Here is a 24,141-nt window from a genome sequence, read left to right as displayed (position 1 = left end):
GAGCGCAGCAGGACGGGCGTCCAGGGCAGGAGAAAGATCCACCGAGTGGAGCGGCCGGCGGGGCGCCTGGCACTGCCCACCTAGCTTCCTGGCCGGATCCTGCGGGCGCCAGCTGCCAGCCGGGCGCCGGACACCATGAGCGTGGGCTTCATCGGGGCTGGCCAGCTGGCCTTTGCCCTGGCCAGGGGCTTCACAGCTGCAGGTGGGCGCCCTCGGGTTGCGGGGGGGGCACCCTTTGCCCCCTGCATGTGGGGCTGCTGAGGGGGCCGGGACAGGCCCACCTGAGCCCTTGGAGAAAGAGAAAGCCAGAACTTGGGGCCCCACGGCACAGACTGCGGCCTCGTCCTGGCCGGCGGAGGTTCCACTCTTCTGGGGCTGGGGCGGGAGGCCAGGGCTGGTGGTGAGGGAGGAGCTCTGTCCCCACAGGCGTCCTGGCCGCTCACAGGATAACGGCCAGCTGCCCGGACATGGACCTTGCCACGGTTTCTGCCCTCAGGGTAGGTGGGGCCTGCTCAGGGATGGGGGGCAGCCAGAGCCCTGCCCTGGAGAGCCCAGCGCGGGGAGCGGCTCCAGATGGGGCGCCGGTGAGAGGCGGCCCCAGGCCGAGTGTCTCCCGCCCTCCCGGGGTGCTGTCGGCCCGCGCTCAGCTCTCAGACCTGGGAGACAGTGTGGGTGCAGCTGGTGGCGGGGCGTGCTGGCCTGGGTCTCCCCCAGGAGGACCCCCAACGGGAGCGCGGGGGCAGAACGGGGGCAGGGGCGACCGGGCTCTCATTAACACAGCCCCACGGGCGGCAGCCTCTGGGCCGGCCTATGTGGGGGGAGGCGGGGCAGGCTGAGCGGCCTTGGCACTCCCTGCAGAAGATGGGGGTGAACCTGACACCCCACAACAAAGAGACGGTGCAGCACAGCGACGTGCTCTTCCTGGCGGTGAAGCCGCACATCATCCCCTTCATCCTGGACGAGATCGGCGCCGACGTCCAGGCCCGGCACGTCGTGGTGTCCTGCGCGGCCGGCGTCACCATCAGCTCCATCGAGAAGGTGGGTGCCGGCGGGGGTGGCGCGTGCTGGGGGCGCCGGGGCCGCCACCCTCTGGCCACCGGGTGCTCGGCTGCAGGGGCGGCAAGCTCACCCGAGCTGGGGCCCTGCGGGGTGGCGCTGGCGCCGATCTCCCGTCCAGAAGCTGGCGGCGTTCCAGCCAGCCCCCAAAGTCATCCGCTGCATGACCAACACGCCCGTGGCGGTGCGGGAGGGCGCCACGGTCTACGCCACGGGCACCCACGCCCAGGTGGAAGACGGCCGGCTCCTGGAGCAGCTCCTGGGCAGCGTGGGCTTCTGTGCGGAGGTGGAGGAGGACCTGATCAACGTGGTCACCGGGCTCAGTGGCAGCGGCCCTGCCTATGTGAGCCTGGGGCGGCCTCCCTGCCCCCCCCCCGTCTGCCCCCACTGCCCCCCCTCCCCACCCGGCCGCCCGCGCTGCTGGGCCCCACCCTGTGCGGGAGGAAGGCCAGCGCTCATGAGCCCTCTCCCCGCAGGCTTTCATGGCCCTGGACGCCCTGGCCGACGGTGGAGTGAAGATGGGGCTTCCGAGGCGCTTGGCAGTTCGCCTGGGGGCCCAGGCCCTGCTGGTCAGTGTTTTCATGATGCCCTGGGGGCCTCCCCGCCAGGTCGCAGACGGTAGAGACAGCAGGTGGGGCAGAGCCCCGCAGGGCGGTGGGTGCCACCCAAGCCAACGGCCCCCCTCTCTGGCCGCAGGGGGCCGCCAAGATGCTGCTGGACTCAGAACAGCATCCGAGCCAGCTCAAGGACAACGTCTGCTCCCCCGGCGGGGCCACCGTCCACGCCCTGCACGTGCTGGAGCGCGGGGGCTTCCGCTCGCTGCTCATCGACGCCGTGCAGGCCTCCTGCACCCGCACCCGGTGGGCCCCCGTCCCTCCTGGCCCCGCTGGGCCTAGGGCCCTCACGGGGCAGAGTGAGGGCTGCCTCCCACAGCGGGGAGGACCCCCGCGGCACTGGTGTGGGGCCCAGCCGGGGGGCCCAGCGTCCACACTGGCGGATCAGTCAGCTTGGACTGGGGGGGGGCAGCATCCACAGGTGGGGGGTCAGGGCCACCCCCCTCGGCGCTGCTGGTGCGTGGGCTCTAACGGGGAAGACCCCTGCAGCCAACTGTCCTCGCTGCCCCGCAGGGAGCTGCAGGCCATGGCTGACCAGGAGGAGGTCTCTCCAGCGGCCATCAAGAAGACCGTCCTGGACAAGGTGAAGCTGGACTCCCCTCCGGGAGCCTCACTGGCCCCCTCTGGCCATGCCAAGCTGCCCCCCTGAGGCCTGGCCCCAGCAGGCCAGAAGGACTGAGGCATCGAGCCCACCGGCCCTGCTGCTGCTGCTCTCGGGGCCTCGCGCCTCTGACCCTCGACCCCACAGGGTGCCCCACTGCCCGCGGCTGTGCCCACCCCAGGGGTCCGTCACTTCCCACCGGGGTCCTCCCCGCGTCAGCCAGACTGTCCACCCTCCACCCTCTTCCTCCGCCCTCAAAGCTCTGTGGGGCCGCCTCCCTCCGGCTCCGAGCCTGGGTGCCACGGCCCAGACCAGCGGGCTCAGGGCTCAGCCGCTTCCTGAGCGCAGAGATGAACACCTGACACCCGCCGGCCCAGGAGGGGGCCGCGCCCCACCAGCCTCTGCCTGCCCTGCCCGGAGAAGCCACCTCCCCAGGGAAGGACACGAGGGTCCTTGGCACCCAGGGGACCCGGCTCTCACCAGCATCTGACCACCCCGGGGCCCCTTGGCCTTTGAGGAAAGGGCCCGTCAGACACTTGAACTTCCGAAGCCACGACCCAGCACACTCCAGCCGTCTCCCCCGCCCGGCCGCAGGCGCTGCCCCTCTCTCCTGTGCCTCTTGGTAAATACATCAGATTCCAGCCCCAGCACCCCGACTTCTCACTTTGTGGGCACACGTGGAGGGAGCCCCGCCTGCCCCACGGGGCCCCGGCAGCAGAGTGTGCTGGTGGCAAGCAGCACTGCAGGCCGGGGGCGCTGGCCCTGTGGGGGCTCCTGAGGCACCAGCCCAGAGGCCGTGGTCCCCAGGGAGGCTGGGCTGGGCGCGCATTGGGAGGGGCCTGCCCAGGCCCCCAGGCTTTGTGAGTGGGAGCCCTGGTCTCCTAGCGCAGGGGCGGTGCCAGCTGTAGGGAGAGGTCCTCAGGGCTGCCCAGAGAGCCAGTGAGAGGACATGCGTCCTGCATGGTCCCACAGGCACAGTGGGTGTGGATGGGGCTGGACTCGGGTGCGGTGGCTGGCGAGAGTGTGACAACGCTGAAGAGAGCTGCACCAGGAAGAGGTTGGTTTGCAAGTGCTGACTGGCGGGAGGAGCCCAGCGGGTCTGCCTGCGGGTGGCCACCAGCCCCGGCCAGAGGGAGTGGACATGTCAGCTCAAAGGCGCGGCTGGGGGTGGGGCCCGGGACGCCTGAAGGCGGGTTTCTGCACGGGAAGGTGGGCTTCTGCGCTCGCCTGCAGCTGACTGGATGAGGCCCGTCCATGTGGCGCCCACCTGCTCGTCTACCCGATGCCCGAGTGTTGCTTTACTGGTGCCCAGAATGATCTTTGACCAAACACCTGGGCGGCCCAAGCCCCCATCAAGCTGACGTAGAAAATTAACCATCGGGCCTCCCTGAGGGCGCAAGGGGGTTAAGCACTGCACCATGAAGCTGTCTGCAGCCTCTGCAGCACAAGTTCAATCCCTGGCTGGCCAGGGAGAAACCACATGGCGCGGCAGACCTCTCCTGTCTCCCTCGCTGCTCCCATGAGGAGTGTATTTCAGTCAGTCTGCCTGTTCTGCTCCCCGCTCTGTCTCTGGTGAATCCTCTCACCCCCCCACATCTCTGGCCTGTGCCCGCAGCTCTTGTACGCATAAATAAATCTTAAAAAAAAAAAAAGGAAAATTAACCATCACTGGGCCTCCCAGTGATGGGGGTTGTGTCAGGCTGTCACCGCGGTGGCTGAGTCCATCCCCGGCCAGGGAGTGACCCACAGGGCGCAGCAGCCCTCTCCCATCTCCCCACTGCTCCCTCAGCAGTGCATTTCAGTGGATCCCCCTGTTCTGTTCCCTGCTCTGTCTCTGGTGGGTCCTCTCACCCTTGCACCTCTGGCCTGCACCCCAGATCTACACAAAAAGAAAACAAAACAGAACTTACCTTCATAAAATAAATATTAAAAATAAATAAAATTAACCATCATGCGGTCAGAGGAGCTGCGAGGGTCAGGACCCTTCATGGGCCGAGTGCTCACACTTGTTCATCAACAGCCCCTGAGCTAGAGGGCAGACGTGTGCATGTGTGCATGTGCCTGCACACACACGAACACGTGCATGCGGACGTGGGAGGAAGGAGCTGGACTGGGCATCTGTAGGGTGTGGGGAGCACCCAGGTGATGGTGGTGCCCCGGGAGGGGGGTCACGGGGGCCTGGGCCGAGGTCTGCCTTGCTGCAGGGCCTCGTACCCAACGGTCCACCTAGACGCGAAGCCCAGTGGTGTGTGGAGTTGGAGGGGCGCAAAGGGGGTGGGGATAAGGAGGTGGCGTCTGCCAGGGTGGCTTCTGATTCCCGGCCCCTTCCCCACGGCGGGTGGTGAGCCCAGCTCTGTGTGGGGCTGGGGCCAGCTGTGGACTGGCCAGTGGCAGGCCTGGCGTGCTGGGGGGCGGCCAGCATGCTGTGCCCCCACAGGACCCCCTAGGGCGTGAGCTGCCACCTGCATGGGTAAGTGGGGGCACGGGACGGCGGCGGGAGTCAGGGTCAGCCTGGCCGGCAGGACTGAAGTCCCGGCCTCGGGCTCTTAGGTCACGCCCAGGGTACACCGAGGCCCACCCAGACCGACGTGCCCAGGCCAGGGGCCAGCAGCACGGAGTGGACCGCCTGCCGCGCCCCCTGCCCGGCTCCAGGCCCAGCGCCCGCTGCCGGGGACGAGCCCCGAGCGCGCCAGGCCGCCCTGCGGGCTTCACTCCCGGAGCGCGGGACGGACGCTGGCAGGCGAGGCTGGACGCCCGGGCCCGGCCTCCGCGGCGCGCGGAGCTCAGGAGCGGGGTCGCGGCCGGGGCGCCCTCCCCAGGCCCTCCCGCGGGACCCCCACGCCCGTCCCGTCCCGCCGCGGAACGACCCCCGCGGCGCCTCCGCCCGAGCCCTCCGGGGCCCCCGCGGGCGCGCGCCGCCGGACCCGCCCGGGGACGCGGCCGGCGGGCGGGGCGGGGCCGGGAGCGCGCGCCGGTCAATCCCGCGAGACCCGGCGGGCGCGGCGCGCGGCGCGCGTTGCCCGGGCGACGGCGCCCGGCGCGCAGGCGCAGTGCGAGCGCGCCCCGCCCCCGGCCGCCGCCGCGCCTTCCCCTTTAAGTCTCGGCCGGCGGCTCCGCCGCTTCATGAATGGAGCCCACGTGACCAAACATCATGTGACGTCTGTGGCGCGGCGGCGGCGGCGGCGGCGATCCCGAGCCTGGTCCGGCCCGGCCTTCCCCGCGCGCTCCCCGGCCCGCGCAGGCGGCCCCAGCCCGCCCGAGCCCCGGCCCCGCCGGCCCGGGAGCGCGGCCCGCCCGCCGGCCTCGGCCGCAGAGCGCCGGGTGAGTGCGCGGGGCGGGGCGGGGCGGGGCGGGCGGCGGGGGCGCCGGCGGCCGGGCCGCGCCTCGAGCCCCCGCGCGGCGCCCGGGCCGGCCGCCGGGGGTGGCGCGCGGCGCGCGGGCCGGCGGGGGCGCGGCGGGCGGGCGGGCGGGCCGGGGCGCGGGCGGGGCGCGGGCGCGGGGCGGGCGGGCGCGGGCGGGGAGGCCCGAGGCCGGCGCTGCTGATTCATCAGGTGTCCGCGGGGCGCGGAGCGCGGGGCGCGCCGCCCGCGGCCGGGCCGGGCCGAGACCCGCTGAGTCATCCGCGTGAGGTCACCGCGGGCGCCCGGGGAGCCGGGCCGGGCCGGGCCGGCCGGTGGGGAGGGGCCGCGCGGCCGCCCGCCGGGGTCCCGCTGCGCGGAGCGCGAGGCCGGCGCCGGGGAGCGCGGGGCCCTCGGCGGCTCGGCTTCCCGCGGGGCGCGGAGCCCCGGCTGTCCATCCCCCCGCGGGCGCGCTCTTCGCAGCGGCCGGTCCCCGCGGCGTCCGCACGGTTCCCCAAGCTGGGAAGCGGCTCCGAGGCGAGGAGGAGGAGCCGGGCGGGCGGGCGGGCCGGGAGCCGGCGTCCCCGAGGCTGGGCCCGCTGGCCAGCTGGGCGGGGAGCAGCGATACACCCTGGCCAGAGAGGGAGGCGGGGGGGAGGGGGAGCCCAGGGGGTGCCTGTACCCAGCTCTGGGCGAGAGAGCACAGTGTGAGGCCAGGTAGGCCCAGCTGTGCGGGAAATCAAAGCAGCCCGACGGAGGAGCCAGGTAGCTGGCGAGCCCTGCTTGGAATCGGGCCCTGGGGAGAGCTGCAGGGTCCCGCCCTGGCGGGAGAAAGCAGTTTCCAAGCAGCCGGTGCTGGGTCTTGGTGCCGGGCAGCTTGGCTGTGCCACCCCAGTGGGCAGCCAGGGCCACCCTCCTGGGCCTGGCTGCCAGTGTGTTCTTGTGCCCCAGAGCTGACCCTCGCTGCACCCTGCCAGGGGTTCCCGACTAGGCTGGGGCGCCTTGTGCACTGTCCTCAGGGCCCCTCCGGAGCCCATGTGCGCACCCAGCGGGGGTCAGTCCGGCCCTCTGGAAACGCAGGCTGCGGGGCAGGGTGTTGCCAAGCCTCTCACTGCTTGTGCGCCTCAGCGGAAGTCAGGGCACTTTTTCCAGAGTGGCTCCCAGTGCCTGAGGCTTCCAGCTGAGGTGCGGCTGAGGCCCGTGCCAGTCTGGGTGCAGCAGCGCTCACTGCCCCCTCCCCGGGGAGCCGGGCCATTGGGCTGGCGGGGCTGGCTAGTGCCCATGCCCTGGATCTGGCCGGGGAAGGAGATGGAGTCACTTCAGCCACTTCCCTCTGCCCGGGCCCCCCAGGTCCCTCAGTGGCGTGTCCTGCTGTCTCCACCAAGTAGGCGCTGCCTCAGGCTCTGGGGGGGCAAGGTGAGGGGGTATGTGCAAGAAGGCTGACCCTGCAGTTGGGGCCAGTCTGTGGGGTCAGGAGGTGGGCAGGAGCAGCCTCTCCTTGACTTGGCCTGTGGGAGCCTCTCTCTTGGGCTGTTGGAGCCACCCTCCCTGCCCGTCCAGTCTGGAAGCCCATCCTATTTGGCAAGGCTGCCCCTCCCCCATGCCCACCTTTGCCTGGGGCATCCAGCCACCTCCCTGGTGAAATCTGTCAGGAAGCACTTTCCATGCACTGCGGGGTGCTACGGGGTGCAGGGGTCGGCTAACGGGAAACAGTGGGGCCGGCCTGGGCCTTTCCTGTTGGCGGGCAGGGTCCCTGCACCCCGACTCTGAGCTCAGGACTGGGGGAGCTGCTCGGGCTGGCTGAGAGGGTCTGGCGCCAAGGTGTGTGTGAGGCCCTAGGATCTCCCCACCCCCGGCTGTTCGCTCCTCTGCTGGGGCCCTGGTGGCCCTCCCGTGCGGGGCTGATGAGCAATCCCCACTCTGGACAGACCTGCACCCACCGCACCCACCTGCAGTGGGCCGCTGGGGCGACCCCTGTGTGGAACTGTCCTTGGCGGGGCTTCAAGAGCAGGAACAGGGTGGGGTGAGGGAAGGGTGGGGGGCTGGACAGTCCCCTACCCCCCCACCCAGGACTGTTGCGGGCATCTTGGGACATATGGGGCGGGGTGGCTGGGCGGGGGGCAGGATGCTGCAACAGAAAGCCGCGGGCAGTTGCTCCACTGCAGCTGGGTTGGGAGGCTGCATCCTGTGCCTGGAGGTGGGGCTGGTGGCTTTGGAGAAAACCTGGAAAAGTTGGATTCTCTTGCATCCTCCCCTGTACCCCAACCCCAGGGGGTGACCCCTCGGTCTTTCGGGGAGCAGGGCTGGCCCGGGCCCACTGGGGAGGCAGCTGTAGGAGGTAGGAGCAGAAGGCCCAGGGCAGGGTCCCGCCCAGCCCTCACCTGCTGGGGCAGCCTTTGTGGCCCAGGCTCTGGCGGGCTCTGGCTTGCGGGGCTGCGGTCCCCTGGGGCTGTGCTGGCTGGCGGCCTGGGGGAGTGCCCGCCCGCCCCGTGGTGAGGGAGCGGGAGGCGGGGTGCTGAGTCAGCATGACTCGCCAGGAACAGCCGCGCTCTGGGGCGCTCTGGGGTTATTTTTAAAGCTCCCGGCTTCCTTTTGGGCTGGCCCCTCCTGCACCCTTCTCACCGCGCCCCCAGCCCCTCTCCTTGCCGTGGCCTCCCTAACAGCCTCCAGTTCCCCTTCCCCCCAGCCCCTGCTGGCCTTCCAGCTGGCTCTCTAGGGGCAGGGTGGACAGAGAGTTGCCCACTGGGAGAGACGAGGTCGAAGGGCAGTCATTGGGGCCAGGTACCAGGGGCTGGGGTGAGGCTGGGGACCGGGGACGGGCCGCGGGGGCACGGCACTGTGGCGGGGGGCTGGGGGAGGATGCTGGGCTGGTCTCTGGGGTCCTGACCTCTGCCCCTTGTCTCCCAGAGTGCCTGCTTGCTGTGCCCCCGGGTTATGACGACCCCCAATAAAGGAAACAAGGCCTTGAAGGTGAGCAGACTGGGGGGGAACCCGGCACCCTGGGGTTGGGCGGCGTGGGGGGGGGGCGGCCCTGATCCAGCACCGTGTCACCCCAGGTGAAGCGGGAGCCAGGCGAGAATGGCACCAGCCTGACGGACGAGGAGCTGGTGACCATGTCAGTGCGGGAGCTGAACCAGCACCTGCGGGGCCTGTGCAAGGAGGAGATCGTGCAGCTGAAGCAGCGCCGGCGCACGCTCAAGAACCGCGGCTACGCCGCCAGCTGCCGCGTGAAGCGCGTCACGCAGAAGGAGGAGCTGGAGAAGCAGAAGGCGGAGCTGCAGCAGGAGGTGGAGAAGCTGGCCTCGGAGAACGCCAGCATGCGGCTCGAGCTGGACGCGCTGCGCTCCAAGTACGAGGCCCTGCAGAGCTTCGCCAGGACCGTGGCCCGCAGCCCCGTGGCGCCCGCGCGGGGGCCCCTGGCCGCCAGCCTCGGGCCCCTCGTCCCCGGCAAGGTGGCCGCCACCAGCGTCATCACGATAGTAAAGTCCAAGACGGACGCCCGGTCGTAGGGATGTGCTCGCCCGGGCGGGCCTCGGGGGGCGTGGCCGCCCCGTCCCCTCTCCTCTCCGCCCCGCCCTCCTCCCTCCTCCCCTGCAAAGCACAACCTGCACCCCAGGGGCGCTGGGCTGAGCCCCTTTGATCTCGTCGTTGTCATCGTGTATTTTGTACATTGGATCGGTCAGTTCGGCAGTGACGTGGGGGGCGCCCCGGCCCACTTTACACCGAGGCCGCGTGGGCTCGGAGACCAGTGCCGGCCCCGCGGGAGCAGGCAGCGAGGCGCCCCTCGGGCTCGCTCGGGGCTTCCAGGGCGGGAGGGCGGCCGCCCGCTCCCAGGGCCTGTGGGGAGCCGCCCGGCAGGGAGGGCCGAGCAGGCATCGGTGGGTGCTGCCGCGGAGAGCAGGGGCCCGCGAGGGCCGGGGCTGCTCGGCCTGGCGCGGGCGCCATGGGACGGGGCCGGGCCTGGGTGCCCCCCCCACCCCCGTTGCACTGACAAGACCCAATCGCTGGTTGTGAGCGTCCGTGCGGGTGTGTCCGTGTGTCCTGCGCTGGGTCCCGTGTCGCTGTTTACACGCCCCGTCGGTGTGCTCACATAGCCCTTTATTTAAGAGAGAAGTTCCTTTGACGGAGTTATTAAATTATATGTTTAAAAGCTAAAGAAAGAAAAGCTGCAGAGTATTTATGAAACTGTCCTTCGAAAGCAAGCGAGCAGGAACACGCGCTCTCAGGGGCGAGAGGGACAAGGGGTACCGGCGCCCTGTTGGCGTGACAGGCGACCCTTGCCCGTGAGCGCGGACAAGGCTCCGTGGCCGTTGGAGTTTAGTTTTGATATGCACAGAGCTGCCAGACGTTATTTATAAAACTTAGTTTAAAAAAAAAAAAGACAAAAAAAACGCCGCCGCCGCCGGCCGGGCGCCCTGCTCCCCGCGACTGCGCCGCCAGTGACTGAGCCGCCCTCCGCTGCCGCGCGCCGCGCTGTCCTCGTGCCTGGTGCGTCTCGTGCGCGTCCTGTGCTGGTGCTTCTGGTGACCTTTGACCCGTGGGTGTCACTGCTCGTGTCTGTCTTCCTGTGTTGTTCGGATTTGGTTGTGTTCTGGCTTCCGCTGGCTTGCCGGGCCGAGGCCACCGGCCGGCCTCTCTGCTCCGGTGCCTGCCCCGGGCTGTGGGTGGCACGTGCGGGCTGGGCCTTGCCCTCCTTGCCACCAGTGGCTTCGCGAGTGTCTCGGGTTGAGCGTCTGACCCCATGGCCTGGTAGGCGGACCTGGGGGCCCCCCAAGCCGCTTCCATATCCCTGGGGGCGGCTCTGCAGGGGCCAAGGAGCCACTGTGGGCGCCCATAGGCACGCCCGGGCCGTCTTCCTTCTGGACTCAGTTAACAGCTGGGGCCCCAGCCAGCTCCGGCTGTGCTCCTGTTGGCTCCATGTGGCTCTGCGGGGACCCCAGGGGCCGCATCGGGTGCAAGACCCACTGCCCACTTAACCCAGACTGTTCCATGCCTCGGGTGGTGCTTCTGGCAGCGCCGGGTTGGGGGTGGAGGCCCGGCGGCCCCTCCCTGCCTCACTTGGAGGGCCTGGGTGGGGAATCCTCACCAGGGCCAGATGGGGCCGGAGTCTCGAGGGCCCACTCCGTCCCCCATGTCCCCTGGAACGTGCTGGCAGCTCTCAGCCTCGGGCCCCTCCCACCTTCTGGGATCCGTGTCTTCCTGAGACCAGCCGCTCGGCTTCTGGAGGTGCTCTCTGGCGCCCGCCCACCCCATCCAGGCTGCTCCGCAGAGCCGGCCGCTCTCCCAGGTTTGGCGCTCGGACCCCTCCCATGCATGTGAGGGGGGCTGCCCCCAAGAGGCTACTGTCCTGTCTGGCCACATGGGATTACTGAGGGCCCTGCACCTGTGGGAAGCACAGAAGCGTAGTCTGGCAGGAGCCCAGTGCACGCAGCAGGACTTAGCCCCATGCACAGCAGAATCCAGCCGGTCTGCCCGTGCGCTACAGTGGACTCGTGCTGTCCAGTGCTGCCTCTCTCTGCGGGTCTTTCTCGCCCCTGGATGCGCAGTCTGCCCCCCCACCCCACCGCCACCCTGGTTGCCCCCAGTTGGCCTGCTGTGGAGATGGTCGAACGTCCTGAATCACACCCTGCCCTGCAGTCATGTGCCCACCTGGGGCCCAGAGGTGACTGGCAGGCCCTGGCCCAGCTGGAGGTGCCCCTCCAGCTGCCCACCTCCACTGGCTGGGGACCTGGGACACGTAGGAGGGGGCTTGGGTTTAGTGCCCCGTTTGCTTTACAGGAGAAGCTTCTGAAGTCCATCCTCCCCCTTCCAGTCTGTGGGACTCGAGCAACTGTCCTCCAGTGTGGGGAGCGCACCAGTTTCCAGCAGGCCAGCCCTTCAGGCCGCTGCCCCTTCCCCTGCCCTCAGCTTCTTGACAGTAATCTGTGTCCCTGCGTGGCCGGTCGGTGTCTTTCTGGTTCTCGTTGGTTTAGTTTTCTCTGTGGAGTGTCATGTTCTCTCCCTCCTTCTTCTTGACTTTCTGATACAGCCAAGCAAGGGCTTTGGCCGAGGCCGAGTCTCCCAGCTTGTGTGCTAAGTGGTCGTCTGTGCGCCGCGCCTCCCAGCTTGCCCGGTACAGCTCCTCTCTCCCCCAGCACGGACACTCAGATCTCCCAGGACCCTGTGGGAACAGGTCAGCTCCGGCCGAACGTGGCCAGGGAGGCCTGCCCGCGGGCCCTGGCTGTGGCCAGGGAGTGCCACCACTGGGCAGGCAGAAGACAGCTGCGGTTCAGGTGCCGCCTCCCTCTGGCCACCGCCCGGGTCCTGCCAGGGTCTGGGCCTCTGGCATCTCCTCAGGCTGTCAGGGCAGCCTGCCTGGCCCCAGCGCCCGAGCCCACACTCCTGTCTGCCGCGGCCTGTCCCCGCTGCCTCCCTGCTTGGGGCTGCCGTTTGGCCAGAGCTGCTGTCCACGGCTGGGAAGCCCGGGCCACCGCCCGCAGCACCGTTTCCGTTCTGGGATCGCCTAAGTTACTTTTTTAGGCTGCGGTTTGGTGAAAGGAACCAGCCCATTTAACGATTTCTTTCCCCAGAAGCCACTGAGTAATTCTCCGGCATGTGCTGCCTTCCTGTCGCGGTTGGTCGGGGCAGGCGGGGGTGCCGTGCGCAGAGGGGGGCGCCCCGCAGCCTGGGCTCGGTGTCCGGTCCGCGCTGGGGAGCGTCCCCACGACCCGCGGCCGCCTGGAGCCCCAGCCCGCCCGGCCCGGCCCGGCCCGGCGGCCCGGCCCGGCCTCACCTGCGGCCCGGAGCCCCGGCGGGGCGGGGCGGGGCGGGGCGGGGCGCCGGGCCGGGCCGCTCCCGTATTTATTGCTAAATTATTGTCCAGGAGGGCGGCGCTGGGCCTGCCCGGTATTTATTGCTGTACATAGTGTATGTTTGTGATATACAAGGTTTTCTTTATTTTGTATATGACCAATAAACGCCTTTTAAAAGACTGGCAGGTGCCTTCCTGGGCGGGCGGGCGGGCGCATGCGCCGCGCGCGGGCTGCCGGGAGGCGGGGCGGAGGCGGAAGCGGAAGCGCGGCGGGCGCCATGGCCGCCGGGGGCCTGAGCCGCTGCGAGCGCAAGGCGGCCGAGCGCGTCCGGAGGCTGCGGGAGGAGCAGCAGCGGGAGCGTCTCCGCCAGGTGGGCGCCCCCCGGCCCCCCGGGCCCCCCCCGGGCCCGCGCGCGCTGACGCCCCCGCCCCGCAGGTGTCGCGCATCCTGAGGAAGGCGGCGGCCGAGCGCAGCGCCGAGGAGGGCCGGCTGCTGGCCGAGAGCGCGGACCTGGTGGCCGAGCTGCAGGGCCGGAGCCGGCGGCGCGAGGGCCTGAAGCGGCGGCTGGAGGAGGCGAGTCCGGGCGCGCCGGGGCGGGGGGCGGCGGCGGCGGGCGGCGGGCGGCGCTCACGGCCGGCTCCCGCAGGTGTGCGACGCCCCCGACGAGCTGCGGAGGAAGGTGCGCGAGCTGGCGGGCGCCGTGCGCGGCGCCAAGTTCCTGGTGGTCTACACCGGCGCGGGCATCAGCACGGTAGGCGGCCGCGCGCCCCTCGCCGCCCGGGGCGCCCCGCTGGAGGCGCCGGGGGCCGGGCCGGGCCGGGCTCCGGATCTCTGCGCGCCGCGTCGGCCGAGTCCCCGAAAGAGGGCCCGCCACGGGCCCGCGGGGAACGCTCACGTTTGGAGACATTTCTGGAGGAGCTAGCCTGGGCCGCGGAGCGAGTCCAGCTCTGCGGGGGGCGTGCGCGCCCCCGCGCCCGACCGGGCTGGGCACCGAGGATTCCCGTCCTGGGGAGAAGCTGCGCGCCCCCTCCGGTGCGATGTCCGGGCCCCGTGGGCTGGGCCGGCTGGGTGGAGGCGGAGCCGGCAGTCCCCCAGGGGACCTCAGAGGCCCGGGTCAGGGCGCCTTCGCTGCTTCTGCTGAGCCCCCGGCAGGGGCGCCTGCTCATGCAGCGGCTTCAGAACAGCGGCACAGCCCCTGAGAGCCCGGCGGCTGTTCACCCACGCACGGCTGTTCCTTTGCTCTGCGGGGTGCTGTCCCCAAGGCCCCTTCTCTCATGTGAGTCACAGCCACTGGTCAGGATGTTTTGAGCTCGGGAAGTAGGGTGAGACCGGGCTCCCCACAAGGGAGGCCACTGGGCTTGGGAGCAGCAGACATCTCAACCCAGGCACCCGCCTTCTGGGTGGATTTGTGTCATTGGATCAGGGCCTTAGGAAGTTGCATTCAGTGCTCAGTGCGCTGGAGGCAGCCTGCGGGCTGGACCAGTCCTGACGGGCACACTCCCACCTGGAGCGCCTCTGCTGGGAACGTTCCCAGGTGGCCTGATCCTCCAGCCCCTCCCAGCGGAGGACAGCGCTTTGGCAGCCTGGAGGGTGACCCCGGAAGATGGGAGCAGGGGTCCAGGCAGAGGCAGGGGCCGTGGGGTGCAGCCAGCTGGCCCGAGCAGGTTAGACAAGGTGGAGCCTGTACCATGGAGAGGCCACTCTGAGGGCAGCCCAGAGCACATTGGGAGAAGCACTTGGCTCCTACCCTTGGGAGCTCTGCCAGCACCTGCGGTGACGTCTTCTCGCCGGGCTGATCTTCTTTGTGAACATTCAGGCAGCTTCTATCCCAGACTACCGGGGCCCTAATGGAGTGTGGACGCTGCTGCAGAAAGGGAGAAGTGTGAGGTGAGCAGCCAGTGTGGCCCTCCCCCGGGCTGGGCAGGGTCCTCGCCTGGCGCTGCCCTCACCCCACTTCTCTCTGCTGGCAGTGCCACCGACCTGAGCCAGGCCGAGCCCACCCTCACCCACATGAGCATCGCGCGCTTACATGAGCGGAAGCTGGTAAGAGCAGTCGCAGTAGGAAGGGGGCTCCTGCCCTGGGTGCCCAAGCACTAAGCCCACCCAGGCGCATGCACTGGGGACCTGCGATGGTGCTGGCTCAGGGCTCAGACCCCCTCTTGCCCCTGGCTCCCTCCCTGAGAGAAAAGGGCAGGCTCTGGGCCGTCGCGCACAGGCCCAACCTGGGCCAGAGCTCCTGGGCCCTCTGCCCACGCTCCTGGGGACAGGGTGGTTCCCCTGGGCCTCCAGAGACCTGACAGAGAGAGCGAGCCTGAGGGGCCCGCCCCTACCTGTCAGGGTCCCGCAAAGGCGTGGGGTTGCTGGGGCTGCCGGCTCCTTGCACCCCCGCCTGGAGTCCTGCTGGGCGCCACCCTCGAGCTGCCTCCCCGCACCCCACTGCTGACGCCGCCCTGGCTGCCAGGTGCAGCACGTGGTGTCTCAGAATTGCGACGGGCTCCATCTGCGCAGCGGGCTGCCCCGCACCGCCATCTCCGAGCTCCACGGGAACATGTACATCGAGGTGAGTGGCCACGCTGGGCCTGGGCTGGGTGGCGGGGGCCGCGCTCACCATACCCTCTCCTCCCCAGGTCTGCACTGCCTGCACCCCCAACAGGGAGTACGTGCGGGAGTTCGATGTGACTGAGCGGACAGCCCTCCACCGGCACCAGACGGGCCGGGCCTGCCATGCATGTGGGGCCCCGCTGCGGGACACCATCGTGCACTTCGGGGAGAGGGGGACTCTGGGACAGCCCCTGAACTGGGGGGCAGCCACCCAGGCGGCCAACAAGGCTGACGCCATCCTGTGCTTGGGCTCTAGCTTGAAGGTACACGCGGCAGACGGGGCAGGGTGGGCTGCCTCAGACCCAGCGCCTGGGGACCTCGTCTGCTGCACGGGTCTGTCCGCTCGTTCCCGTAGGTGCTGAAGAAGTACCCGCGCCTCTGGTGCATGACCAAGCCCCCCAGCCGGCGGCCCAAGCTCTACATCGTGAACTTGCAGGTAGTGCAGACACTCGGGGCGTGGCCAGCCCTTTCCGGAGACCTGGGCCTTAGGAGAGCCAGAGGATGCCCCCGGGACATCCACCTCCGGAGTCCACAAGGCAGGGGTCAGGGGAGGAGCTCGGCTGCCCTCACTGACCTCCCCTGTCCACAGTGGACCCCAAAGGACGACGGGGCTGCCCTGAAGCTCCACGGGAAGTGTGATGACGTCATGCGGCTCCTCATGGGCGAACTGGGCCTGGAGATCCCCACCTACAGCAGGTGAGGGGCCCGGCGCTCGCCCCGTCCCCCTGCCCGTCTTCTCTTGCCATCTGAGTGTGACGCCGCGCTGAGGCGTGGGAGGCCCCGGGGCAGCGCGGGGCACGCAGGACACAAGGCCCGCCCTCGGCCTCACGGCTGGCCGGGAAGGACGCCCCTCGCGAGTCCTGTCCCGCTGCCCGGCACACTCGGTCTTGGGCGCCGGCGTAGGCTGGGGATGCGCAACAGACTGCCTTGCTAGGGAGCGTGTGGTGCGGGACGTGGCGTGTGTACTGCGTGAAGTTTACACTTTCTCTCTCTGTGAATTTTCAGGGTCTTTTAGGGGAAATCAGTAACTTCTTTTAATCAAAGGGTTCAAGAATTAAGGATCCCTTCGCCTCTGGGCCTGGCAATTCTTGTATGTTATGTTTGTGGTGTCTGTGACGTGGGCCTCTGTGTATCGCACCTTTTTGTTCACATTAACTTAGCTCATGTTCTTTCTCGGTGTGTATCTGCATCTTGCGTTTATAACTGTGGTTCTGCATCTCAGACATACGCCCTCACGGGGTAGCGTGCGGGCCGGGCCGCACCTCCCGGCAGCGGCCTCCCCCCACCCCGGGTCTGGCGGTCTGGGAAGGGGAGAGGGGCTGGCCCGCCAGCCGGCCGGCCGTGGGGCCCGGAGCCGCCGCCGCCGCGCGCTCCCACCCCGCGGCCAGGCGGGCAGCGGCGGGCGGAGGCGCGGGCCTGGGCGCCAGCCCCGGGCCTTCCCCGCGGCTTCCGGCCCGGAGCTCGGGGGCCGCGACTGCGGCCCAGCAGAGCCCAGCGTGGGCCGGCCGGGGAGGGAGGCAGGGCCGCCTGGCCCGCGCCGCACGAGCCTCACCCCGGCCCCGCCTTCCCTTCTCGGTAGGTGGCAGGACCCCATCTTCTCCCTGGCGACCCCCCTGCGTGCCGGCGAGGAGGGCAGCCACAGCCGGAGACCGCTGCGCCGGAGCCCGGAGGAGGCCGCGCCGGGGGAGCGGGGCTCGCCTCTCGGCCCCGGCCCCGGCCCCGGCCCGGGCGGCTGGTTCGGCCGGGGCTGCGCGAAGCGCCCCAAGAGGAGGAGAGTCCCGTAGGCCGCGGCCCGAGACTGGACTCGCGGGACCGGCCGGGCGGCCGCCGCCCGCTGCCGGCCGCGCCCCCAGGCCGCCCTCGGGCGCCCGCCTGCCCCGCGCGGCCCGCGGCCTCCCGGGCCCCGCGCCGGCGTGGGGCGGCCGCCGCGGCTTGTACCGTCAATAAACGTCTCCGACCGGCCCCCGCCTCTCTGACCGCCGCGCCGCCATTGGCCCGCGCCGGGGCGGGGCCTCCGGGCCGCGCGCCGCCATTGGCCGGGGTGGGGCGGGGCGGGGCCTCCGGGCCGCGCGCCGCCATTGGCCGGGGCGGGCCGCGCGGCCGCGGGGGGCGGGGCGGGCGCGGCCATTGGCGGCGCGCGGGGGCGGCCGGCGGCAGGGCGCGTGCGCGGGCGGCGGCCGCCGAGTCCCGGAGCCCGAGCCGCCGCCGCCGCGGGTCATGATCCGGAACGGGCACGGGGCGGCGGGCGGCGCCGAGCCGCCGGGCCCGGGGGGCAGGCGCGCCGTGCGGGTGTGGTGCGACGGCTGGTGAGCGCGGGCGCGCGGGCGGGCGGGCGGGCGCGCGCGCCGACCGGCCTTGCTCCCGGACGCCTTCCGGGCCCCCCGCGGGAGCCGCGGCCGCTCACCCCGGGCCCCGGCGCCTGCACCTCGGGCCGGCAGCAGGGCCGGCCTCGCGGCTCCGGGGCGCCCCGGTGGCCCCCGCCGGGGGCAGCCCCTCTGGCCGGCCCGGGCTGCGGGCCCCGCCGCCGCCGGTGCGGGCGGACTCCGACCTCGGCCCGGCCGCAGCCGCGCCCCGCCCCGCCCCGCCCCGCCCCCCCGGCCGCCGTGGGCGCGCAGGGGCCGCCGCTGCGGCGCGGAGGGAGGAGGGCCGGCGGGGGCCGGCCGAGCCCCGCGGGGGCCGTGGGGCCGAGGAGGCCCAGGCCAGCGACGGCGGCAGCCCAGAGGGCCCTCGGAGGCGCCTCAGCCGGTGCCGCGCTCTCCCGGCAGCTACGACATGGTGCACTACGGCCACTCGAACCAGCTGCGCCAGGCGCGGGCCATGGGCGACTGCCTCGTCGTGGGGGTGCACACCGACGGTAGGCCCCGCCCCGCCGCCGTCCGGGGTGGGCCCGGCCCAGGGCGGCGGAGCCCCCCCAGTGCACCCCTCACCCCTCTTCTCGCGCCTGGGCTCAGGTCTGAGCCCCGGACAGGCAGGGGTGGCCGACCCTGCAATCTGTGGCAGGGCCTTGCACCCCACCCGGGCCCCGCTTTTCCCCATGCCTTTGGGACGGAGCACTCAAAGGGGGCCCCCAAGTCTTCCTGACCCCGGCTGGTGAGGACCGTGTCCGTGACCCAACACGTCCCCACCCCAGGGCTCCCCGCAGGAGGCAGGCACTGGGCAGCAGGTGGCCCAGCCTCAGCCCTGTGGCCGGGCCGCCTCCCGGGCAGGTGCTGGCAGAACAGACCTGGGGCGCCCAGTGCCTGCCCTCACTGCCCGCCTGGTCTTGTCTCTGACCCCAGAGGAGATCGCCAAGCACAAGGGCCCCCCCGTGTTCACCCAGGAGGAGAGGTACAGGATGGTGCAGGCCATCAAGTGGGTGGACGAGGTGGTGCCGGCGGCGCCCTACGTGACCACGCTGGAGACGCTGGACAAGCACAACTGCGACTTCTGCGTCCACGGCAGTGAGTGGCCGGGTGGGCCACTGAGCCGGGGCCACCCTCCTGCGGGCGGGAAGGTTCTGGGTCCTTCCCTGCCTGTGGGTCAGGCACCCCAGGGCCACCTGGGATGGGGGTCACGGGTGCTGGGGGACTTCACGGTTTCCAGGTAAGAGTCCTGCTCTTTCTGACCCCAGATGACATCACGCTGACCGTGGACGGCCGGGACACCTATGAGGAAGTGAAGCGGGCGGGCAGATACAGGCGAGTCTCTCCCCGCGCTGCCTTTCACAGCCGGGCTGAGTCCCTCTGGCTCTTCTTCCTGGGGGACAAGGCGGGGCTGTGCCTGGCGCCCCCGGGGAGACCAGGCTTTTGAGGCTGGAGGCTGCGGCCCAGGCCGTGAGCGGAGGAGCTGGCCCGCGGCTTACTTAGCTTCTGAAAGGAACAGTGGTTAGGGCTTCTCGGGCGGCCACAGGCGCGGCAGGCGGGGCCGGAGGTTCACAGGGAACAGCCGCCACGACAGCCAGGCGTGCCCGCCCCACGTTGCACGCGGGTGAATGTAGGGTTCGACACCTTGTCTCTCTCCCTGCGCTCAGGCTGCGGGGCCCTGGCCTCCCTCTCCTGCCTGGGCTTCTGCCGAGGCCGGAAGCAGCGAGATGCCTGGTGTGCGCTGCCAGGACCGCGGGCTGTGGGCTGTGCAGTAGCAGGGTTGGGGGCGCTGGCATGTCCGGTATGGGTCCTGAGCCTGCCTCTGTCCCCAGGGAGTGTAAGCGCACCCAGGGCGTGTCCACCACAGACCTGGTGGGCCGCATGCTGCTGGTCACCAAAGCCCATCACAGCAGCCAGGTGAGCCGGGGCCGGGCGAGATCCTGGGCTGGCTGGGTGCCGTGGGCAGGCTGTGCCTTGAGCACCAGGCCGCTCAGCGCTGCCCTCTGCACAGGAGATGTCCTCGGAGTGCCGGGCGTACGCGGACAGCTTCGGCAGGGTGAGTGCCCGCAGCCCCACCTGCTCCCCGCCTCCCGGGTTCTGACCGCCAGGCTGGCAGCCACGGTAGCTCCTGCCCGGAGGAGGAACAGGACCCCCGAGAACTGTGGTCTCTAACAGGCGGCCTGGTCCTCTCTCCCTTGTAGCCCCCTCACCCGACACCCGCCGGGGAGACACTTTGCTCAGAAGGCTCTTCCCAGGTGACCAGGTGGTGGCCTCAGGGCGGGCCCCCACTGGGCCGCTAGCCTCCTGGCCTGGGGGTGCTCCGCCCTAGCACCTTGGCTGCAGCACCTGCTGTGGCCAGGGGGTGGCGCACAACTCTGTCGCCGTAGGGGGCCTGCTGGCTCCGGGGTCTGGGTGCTGCCCGCCAGCCGGTGGTCTCCCTGCCCAGACACCTGCCGGTAAACAGCACCCGAGGGACCCCAGTGGGCTGGCAGGGTTCTGCGAGTGGTTCGGAGGCCTGGCCCCCCCCTGCTCCTCCATCCCACACCAGGCAGGCAGCCCCAGGCGCAGGAGACAGAGGGGAGGGCCCCCCAAGGTCTTTGCTGCTGACCAGTCCTTTCTCGTGTTCCAGTGCCCAGGGGGGCGGAACCCCTGGACGGGGGTGTCCCAGTTCCTGCAGACGTCCCAGAAGATCATCCAGTTTGCCTCTGGCAAGGAGCCGCAGCCGGGCGAGACCGTCATCTACGTGGCCGGCGCCTTCGACCTGTTCCGTATCCTCCCGGGCTGCGCGGCCCAGCTCCAGCCTTGCTCTGCACGTCCCCAACTGCCCCCATTCCCTGCCGTTACCTGCTCCTTAACCCGCGCCCAGACATCGGCCACGTGGACTTCCTGGAGCAGGCGCACGGCCTGGCGGAGCGGCCCTACGTCATCGCCGGCCTGCACTTTGACCAGGTCTCGCCCTGACGGCCGAGAGGGGGCCCCGGGGTGCTGTTGACGGCCAAGGAGATGTGCTGTGGCCTGTCCTCCTTGCTGGCGGGCACCCCCGGGGACGACGGGAGGGGTCGGCCCGCCCTGCTGCCCGCTGACCCGCCCGCTCCGGCCTAGGAGGTGAACCGCTACAAGGGGAAGAACTACCCGATCATGAACCTGCACGAGCGCACCCTGAGCGTGCTGGCCTGCCGGGTGAGCCCGCCCGTGCGCCGCCCCCCGCCCCCTCCTACTGGTGCCCCCCAACCGCCCCCGCCCCGCACTCCCCAAGCCCTGCCAACCAGCTCGCCCCCCTTGTAGTACGTGTCCGAGGTGGTGATCGGGGCCCCCTACTCGGTGACGGCCGAGCTCCTGGACCACTTCAAGGTGAGGCTCCAGGAGGCGCGGGGCCGTGGGTGCCCCGGGTGGGCCAGGCAGGCCCCTGACCTGGCTTCTCCCCAGGTGGACCTGGTGTGCCACGGGAAGACGGAGGTCGTGCCGGACAAGGACGGCTCGGACCCCTACCAGGTGGGTGGGCGGGCGGCGGGGTGGGCGGCAGCCTGTCCCCGGGCACCCCTGGCCTGGGGCAGGCCCTCATGCCCTCGCCGCCGCCTGCCTCCAGGAGCCCAAGAGAAGGGGCCTCTTCCGCCAGGTGGACAGCCGCAACGACCTGACCACGGACCTCATCGTGCAGCGCATCATCCAGAACAGGTGAGGGGGGGGCGCGGGGGGGCAGCCTGAGCTCCAGCCCGGGCCCCAGCTCACCCAGCCTGACCCCCCAGGCTTGAGTACGAGGCCCGGAACCAGAAGAAGGAGGCCAAGGAGCTGGCCTTCCTGGAGGCACTGCGGCGGCAAGGGGGACCGCCCCCCGAAGGAGAGTGCCCCTGACTTCTGACCCAGGGAAGAAGGCGCCGGAGGCCTGCAGCCGCCCGCCCGGGTCTGCGCCCCCAACTCCGGCTTGCCGGCTGACTAGCCACAGGTTTCCCTCGGCGCAGCCCGGGGTCAGCACAGGCCAGGGGCTGCCCCCAGGCGCCCTTCCCGCCCCGCGGCCCCACGGGGCCCACAGGACAGGCACTTCCGCCCGGCCGTCCCCTCCGCTGCTGCTCCCGCCCCCCACGCTGGCCTGGCGCCAGGGGCGGTGACAGAGGTGGCCGCCCCCTTTCCTCCCCAGGGTGCTGGTCGTGCCCCCCACAGGCCGGCCCCCAACCTCTGCTGCCCACGCACCGGGCGGGGTGGGGGGGGAGTCTGTGCCACCCAATAAAGCCAGTGGAGGCATCCGTGTGGGCTCCTTCCTGCCCCTGCCCCGCCAGCAGCAGGGGCGACAGGAGGGGCAGGCAAGGTCCCTTGGCCCAGAATCTGACGCCCCCTGGTTCCCGAGGCCACTCCTTCCAGTTGGGGATTGGGCCCGGCTCCCCCACATTGCAGCGTCTCCCACACCCCAGCTGGGGTCACGTGGAGCAGCCTGTCACGCGGGCAGTGGTTTCGGGTTCAGGGAGGGTGTGGTGGTTTCCATCCCCCAGGGCTCCCCGCCATGGTGTCCACGGGTGTGGGGGGCTGGTCCTCTCCTTTCTCTCTAGCTCTGTCCTAGGCCTGACTTGAAGACTGAATGGCAGGACCCTGAGGGTTCGCACCCCCAGCCTGGAGGCATCGCCCTGCTCCCTCAGGCCGGGAAGGGCTAGGCTGGGTGAGGCTTGGGGCCCTCGCTGCACCTGCCCACCTGGGCCGCTGCGTCAGTCCAGCCGGTGAAGCACACTGGGGGGACCCGGCAGCAGCTCCTGCACTGAGTGGGGACCACGACTGCTCTGGGCAGCAGCAGAGGCCAGGCCCCCAGAGTCCCCGCCAAGGTGGAATGCGGGGGCCCCAGGAAGGCAGGCTCCAGATGGACAGTTCCAGCCCCTCCTGTCTCACCCACTGCCAGCTGGCCCAGGCTTCAGGGGCTACCGATCGGCTGGGCGGGGCCCTGGGCTGTACCCCCAGGGAGCCCTGCGTGGGCCCTGACACTGGTGGGCAGGCAGGGCGTGCAGGTCCCGGGCCCTTCCCTCAGGAGGAGCAGCCTCGGGTGGGCTGGAGCAGGAGGGGCAAGGAGGCAGGGCGTGCACAGGAGTTCCCCGCGGCCTCTAAGCTTTGGGGAGCCCGGAGGGTGTGGCCGGAGCTCCGCGGCTGTGCCCGGCGGGCGGGGGCGGCGAGGGCTCCGCGGGCAGGCGCCTAAGGTCCCCCCCCCCCGACACTCGGAGACCCGCTTTTCGGTTATTGACGCGGCCGTTTACTGGGGTCGCCACGTCCGCGGGGCGCGGCTCAGGCGCCGCGGCAGTCGGCGGCGCGCAGCGACAGGAGCACGTCGGCCCGGCACTGGAAGGTGGCGCGGCCGCCCGGGAGGCGCTCGCAGCTCCGCAGGTTCGGGGAGACGTCCCGGACGCACACGGCCTGCGGGGGCGCGGGGGTCAGGGCTGGGTCCGCGCCCCCCGCCCCACCCCGGGGCCGCCGCACTCACCAGGCTGCGCAGACCCTCGCGCAGCTCCCGGGCGGCGCCCCGCGGAGGGTCGGAGCGCCGCGCGTGGGGGGCCCGGCGGAGCCCCGACAGCAGCCCCGCGGCGCGCCCCACCGAGTAGTGGCCGGGCCCGGCCGCCGGCTTGTACCACGCGAGGCCGCGCGGCAGCAGGCACAGCGCCAGGGCGGCGGCCAGCAGCGTCGCGGGGCGGGCCATGGCGAGGACGGGCGGCGGGGCTCCGAGCGCGGCCCTTATACCCGCGGCGGGGCGGGGCCCACACCCCCCACCGCCCACCCGCCGCCGCGCCTGCGGGGCGCGGGCCCAGGGCACCCAGGCCCTGAGGCGCCGCGGAGCAACGGGCAGCACTGGGGGGGCCTGGGGGCCAGCCCAGTCTCGCCTGGCGGACCCCCCCAGGGTCCCAGCTGGCTGGGGTGCCCACGCCACCAGGAAGGAGGCCCACCCCGGGAGGAGAGGGTGGCAGGGTGGCACCGCAGTCCAGGGTGCCCTCAGGATGGGGCAGGGGCTCCTTTCTCCTCCGAGGCCGCGGGCGATGGGAGGACCAGTGCCAGGGAGCAGGACGGGACTGGCAGCCATGGCGTGTCCAGCCTTTGGGGATCAAGGCCAGACCCCAGGAAACAGCCCCAGAAAGCATGGGGCCAGCTGTGAACGGGGGAGAGAATCTACCTGGTTCACAAGGGGGGAAGCACCACACGACTGGGCCCCCACACGCCCCGTCAAGAGTGGGGTGTGGCGGTGGGACCCCTTGGAGAGCCAGCTGGGGAGCCAGAACAAGCTCAGGTCCAGACCTAAGCCGTCAGGGTACCCCAGGACGCTGCCAGCCAGCACCTGCTCTCTCCAGGGCACAGTGACCCCCTCAGCCCCGTCCCCCCCAAGACCTCAGGGAGCAGAGGCCCTGCCGCGCCGCCTGTGCGGCCTGACTGCAGGGCCAGGGAGGCACCCAGAGAGCCACAGCGTGCCCCACAGTTGCTGGGCACCCCAGTCCCCGCCAGGACCATCCCCAGCAGCAGGAAGGGGGGGTTGCCCTGGCAGGACCCATGGCCTGGGCTGAGGGGCAAGTGGGCCTTCTTTTCTCTGGGCACTGTGTGCAGGCGGGAGGCGGGGTGCCCCCACAAAGGACGGGGCGCACTCCCCAAGAGCTGGAAACAGGCGGAGAAAAAGCACCGGGGGCTGGTTGCCCACGGGGACTGGAACAGTAACCACGGGCCCCGGGGCGGGCAGGGGGCCGGGGCCCGGCGCCCCCAGCTGGACCGGCAGTCTGAGGCGTCTCAGCCAGCGCCCGCTGGCAGGGCAGGGCCTGCCGTCAGCCAGAGGCCTCCGCCCACCAG

At 71.1% G+C, this 24,141-nt stretch overlaps 5 protein-coding genes across 16 annotated transcripts; 4 read left to right on the top strand and 1 right to left on the bottom strand.

Moving 5' to 3' along the window:
• The first annotated feature begins 37 nt into the window (after positions 1–37).
• PYCR1 (pyrroline-5-carboxylate reductase 1) lies at positions 38–3,034 on the top strand. Of its 3 annotated transcripts, none has more exons than XM_054689337.1 (7): positions 38–202; positions 427–497; positions 859–1,038; positions 1,286–1,399; positions 1,533–1,625; positions 1,753–1,916; positions 2,184–3,034. In XM_054689337.1, exons 1-7 carry the CDS (start codon positions 136–138, stop codon positions 2,317–2,319), a joined length of 825 nt encoding a protein of 274 aa, XP_054545312.1. In that variant the 5' UTR covers positions 38–135; the 3' UTR covers positions 2,320–3,034. The 3 variants fall into 3 exon arrangements, with proteins under 3 accessions (XP_054545312.1, XP_037350182.1, XP_037350183.1); XM_037494285.2 differs by having other exon boundaries at positions 1,178–1,399; XM_037494286.2 differs by lacking the exon at positions 1,286–1,399.
• Positions 3,035–5,567: 2,533 nt separating this feature from the next.
• MAFG (MAF bZIP transcription factor G) lies at positions 5,568–9,409 on the top strand. Of its 5 annotated transcripts, none has more exons than XM_037492509.2 (3): positions 5,568–5,592; positions 8,517–8,579; positions 8,666–9,409. In XM_037492509.2, the coding sequence occupies exons 2-3, from the start codon at positions 8,544–8,546 to the stop codon at positions 9,116–9,118; spliced, it is 489 nt and encodes a 162-aa protein (XP_037348406.1). In that variant the 5' UTR covers positions 5,568–5,592; positions 8,517–8,543; the 3' UTR covers positions 9,119–9,409. The 5 variants fall into 5 exon arrangements, with proteins under 5 accessions (XP_037348406.1, XP_054544922.1, XP_037348409.1 ...); XM_054688947.1 differs by lacking the exon at positions 5,568–5,592 and adding an exon at positions 5,805–5,822; XM_037492512.2 differs by lacking the exon at positions 5,568–5,592 and adding an exon at positions 5,879–5,900.
• Positions 9,410–12,648: 3,239 nt separating this feature from the next.
• On the top strand, positions 12,649–16,785 carry SIRT7 (sirtuin 7). Its single transcript, XM_037493362.2, has 10 exons — positions 12,649–12,770; positions 12,836–12,973; positions 13,047–13,151; positions 14,217–14,287; positions 14,371–14,443; positions 14,862–14,960; positions 15,028–15,264; positions 15,357–15,437; positions 15,591–15,697; positions 16,581–16,785. Exons 1-10 carry the CDS (start codon positions 12,678–12,680, stop codon positions 16,783–16,785), a joined length of 1,209 nt encoding a protein of 402 aa, XP_037349259.1. The 5' UTR covers positions 12,649–12,677.
• Positions 16,786–17,201: 416 nt separating this feature from the next.
• PCYT2 (phosphate cytidylyltransferase 2, ethanolamine) lies at positions 17,202–22,015 on the top strand. 6 transcript variants are annotated; one of them, XM_037493085.2, is made up of 14 exons: positions 17,202–17,307; positions 17,767–17,855; positions 18,280–18,441; positions 18,612–18,678; positions 19,176–19,260; positions 19,355–19,399; positions 19,545–19,598; positions 19,973–20,111; positions 20,210–20,292; positions 20,446–20,523; positions 20,629–20,694; positions 20,770–20,835; positions 20,930–21,018; positions 21,090–22,011. In XM_037493085.2, the coding sequence occupies exons 1-14, from the start codon at positions 17,219–17,221 to the stop codon at positions 21,193–21,195; spliced, it is 1,218 nt and encodes a 405-aa protein (XP_037348982.1). In that variant the 5' UTR covers positions 17,202–17,218; the 3' UTR covers positions 21,196–22,011. The 6 variants fall into 6 exon arrangements, with proteins under 6 accessions (XP_037348982.1, XP_037348981.1, XP_037348983.1 ...); XM_037493084.2 differs by having other exon boundaries at positions 17,219–17,307; positions 18,280–18,453; positions 21,090–22,015; XM_037493086.2 differs by lacking the exon at positions 19,545–19,598 and having other exon boundaries at positions 17,219–17,307; positions 18,280–18,453.
• Positions 22,016–22,602: 587 nt separating this feature from the next.
• Positions 22,603–23,011, bottom strand: NPB (neuropeptide B). Its single transcript, XM_037493598.1, has 2 exons — positions 22,799–23,011; positions 22,603–22,731 (listed from the first exon to the last, which is right to left on the bottom strand). The coding sequence occupies exons 1-2, from the start codon at positions 23,009–23,011 to the stop codon at positions 22,603–22,605; spliced, it is 342 nt and encodes a 113-aa protein (XP_037349495.1).
• Positions 23,012–24,141: the final 1,130 nt, after the last annotated feature.

This window comes from Talpa occidentalis, unplaced genomic scaffold (genome assembly GCF_014898055.3).
Source record: "Talpa occidentalis isolate TD23 unplaced genomic scaffold, MPIMG_talOcc4v2.1 talOcc4.7, whole genome shotgun sequence".
NCBI classification, from domain to species: domain Eukaryota; kingdom Metazoa; phylum Chordata; class Mammalia; order Eulipotyphla; family Talpidae; genus Talpa; species Talpa occidentalis.
This window is presented reverse-complemented; position numbering and strand designations above follow the sequence as displayed.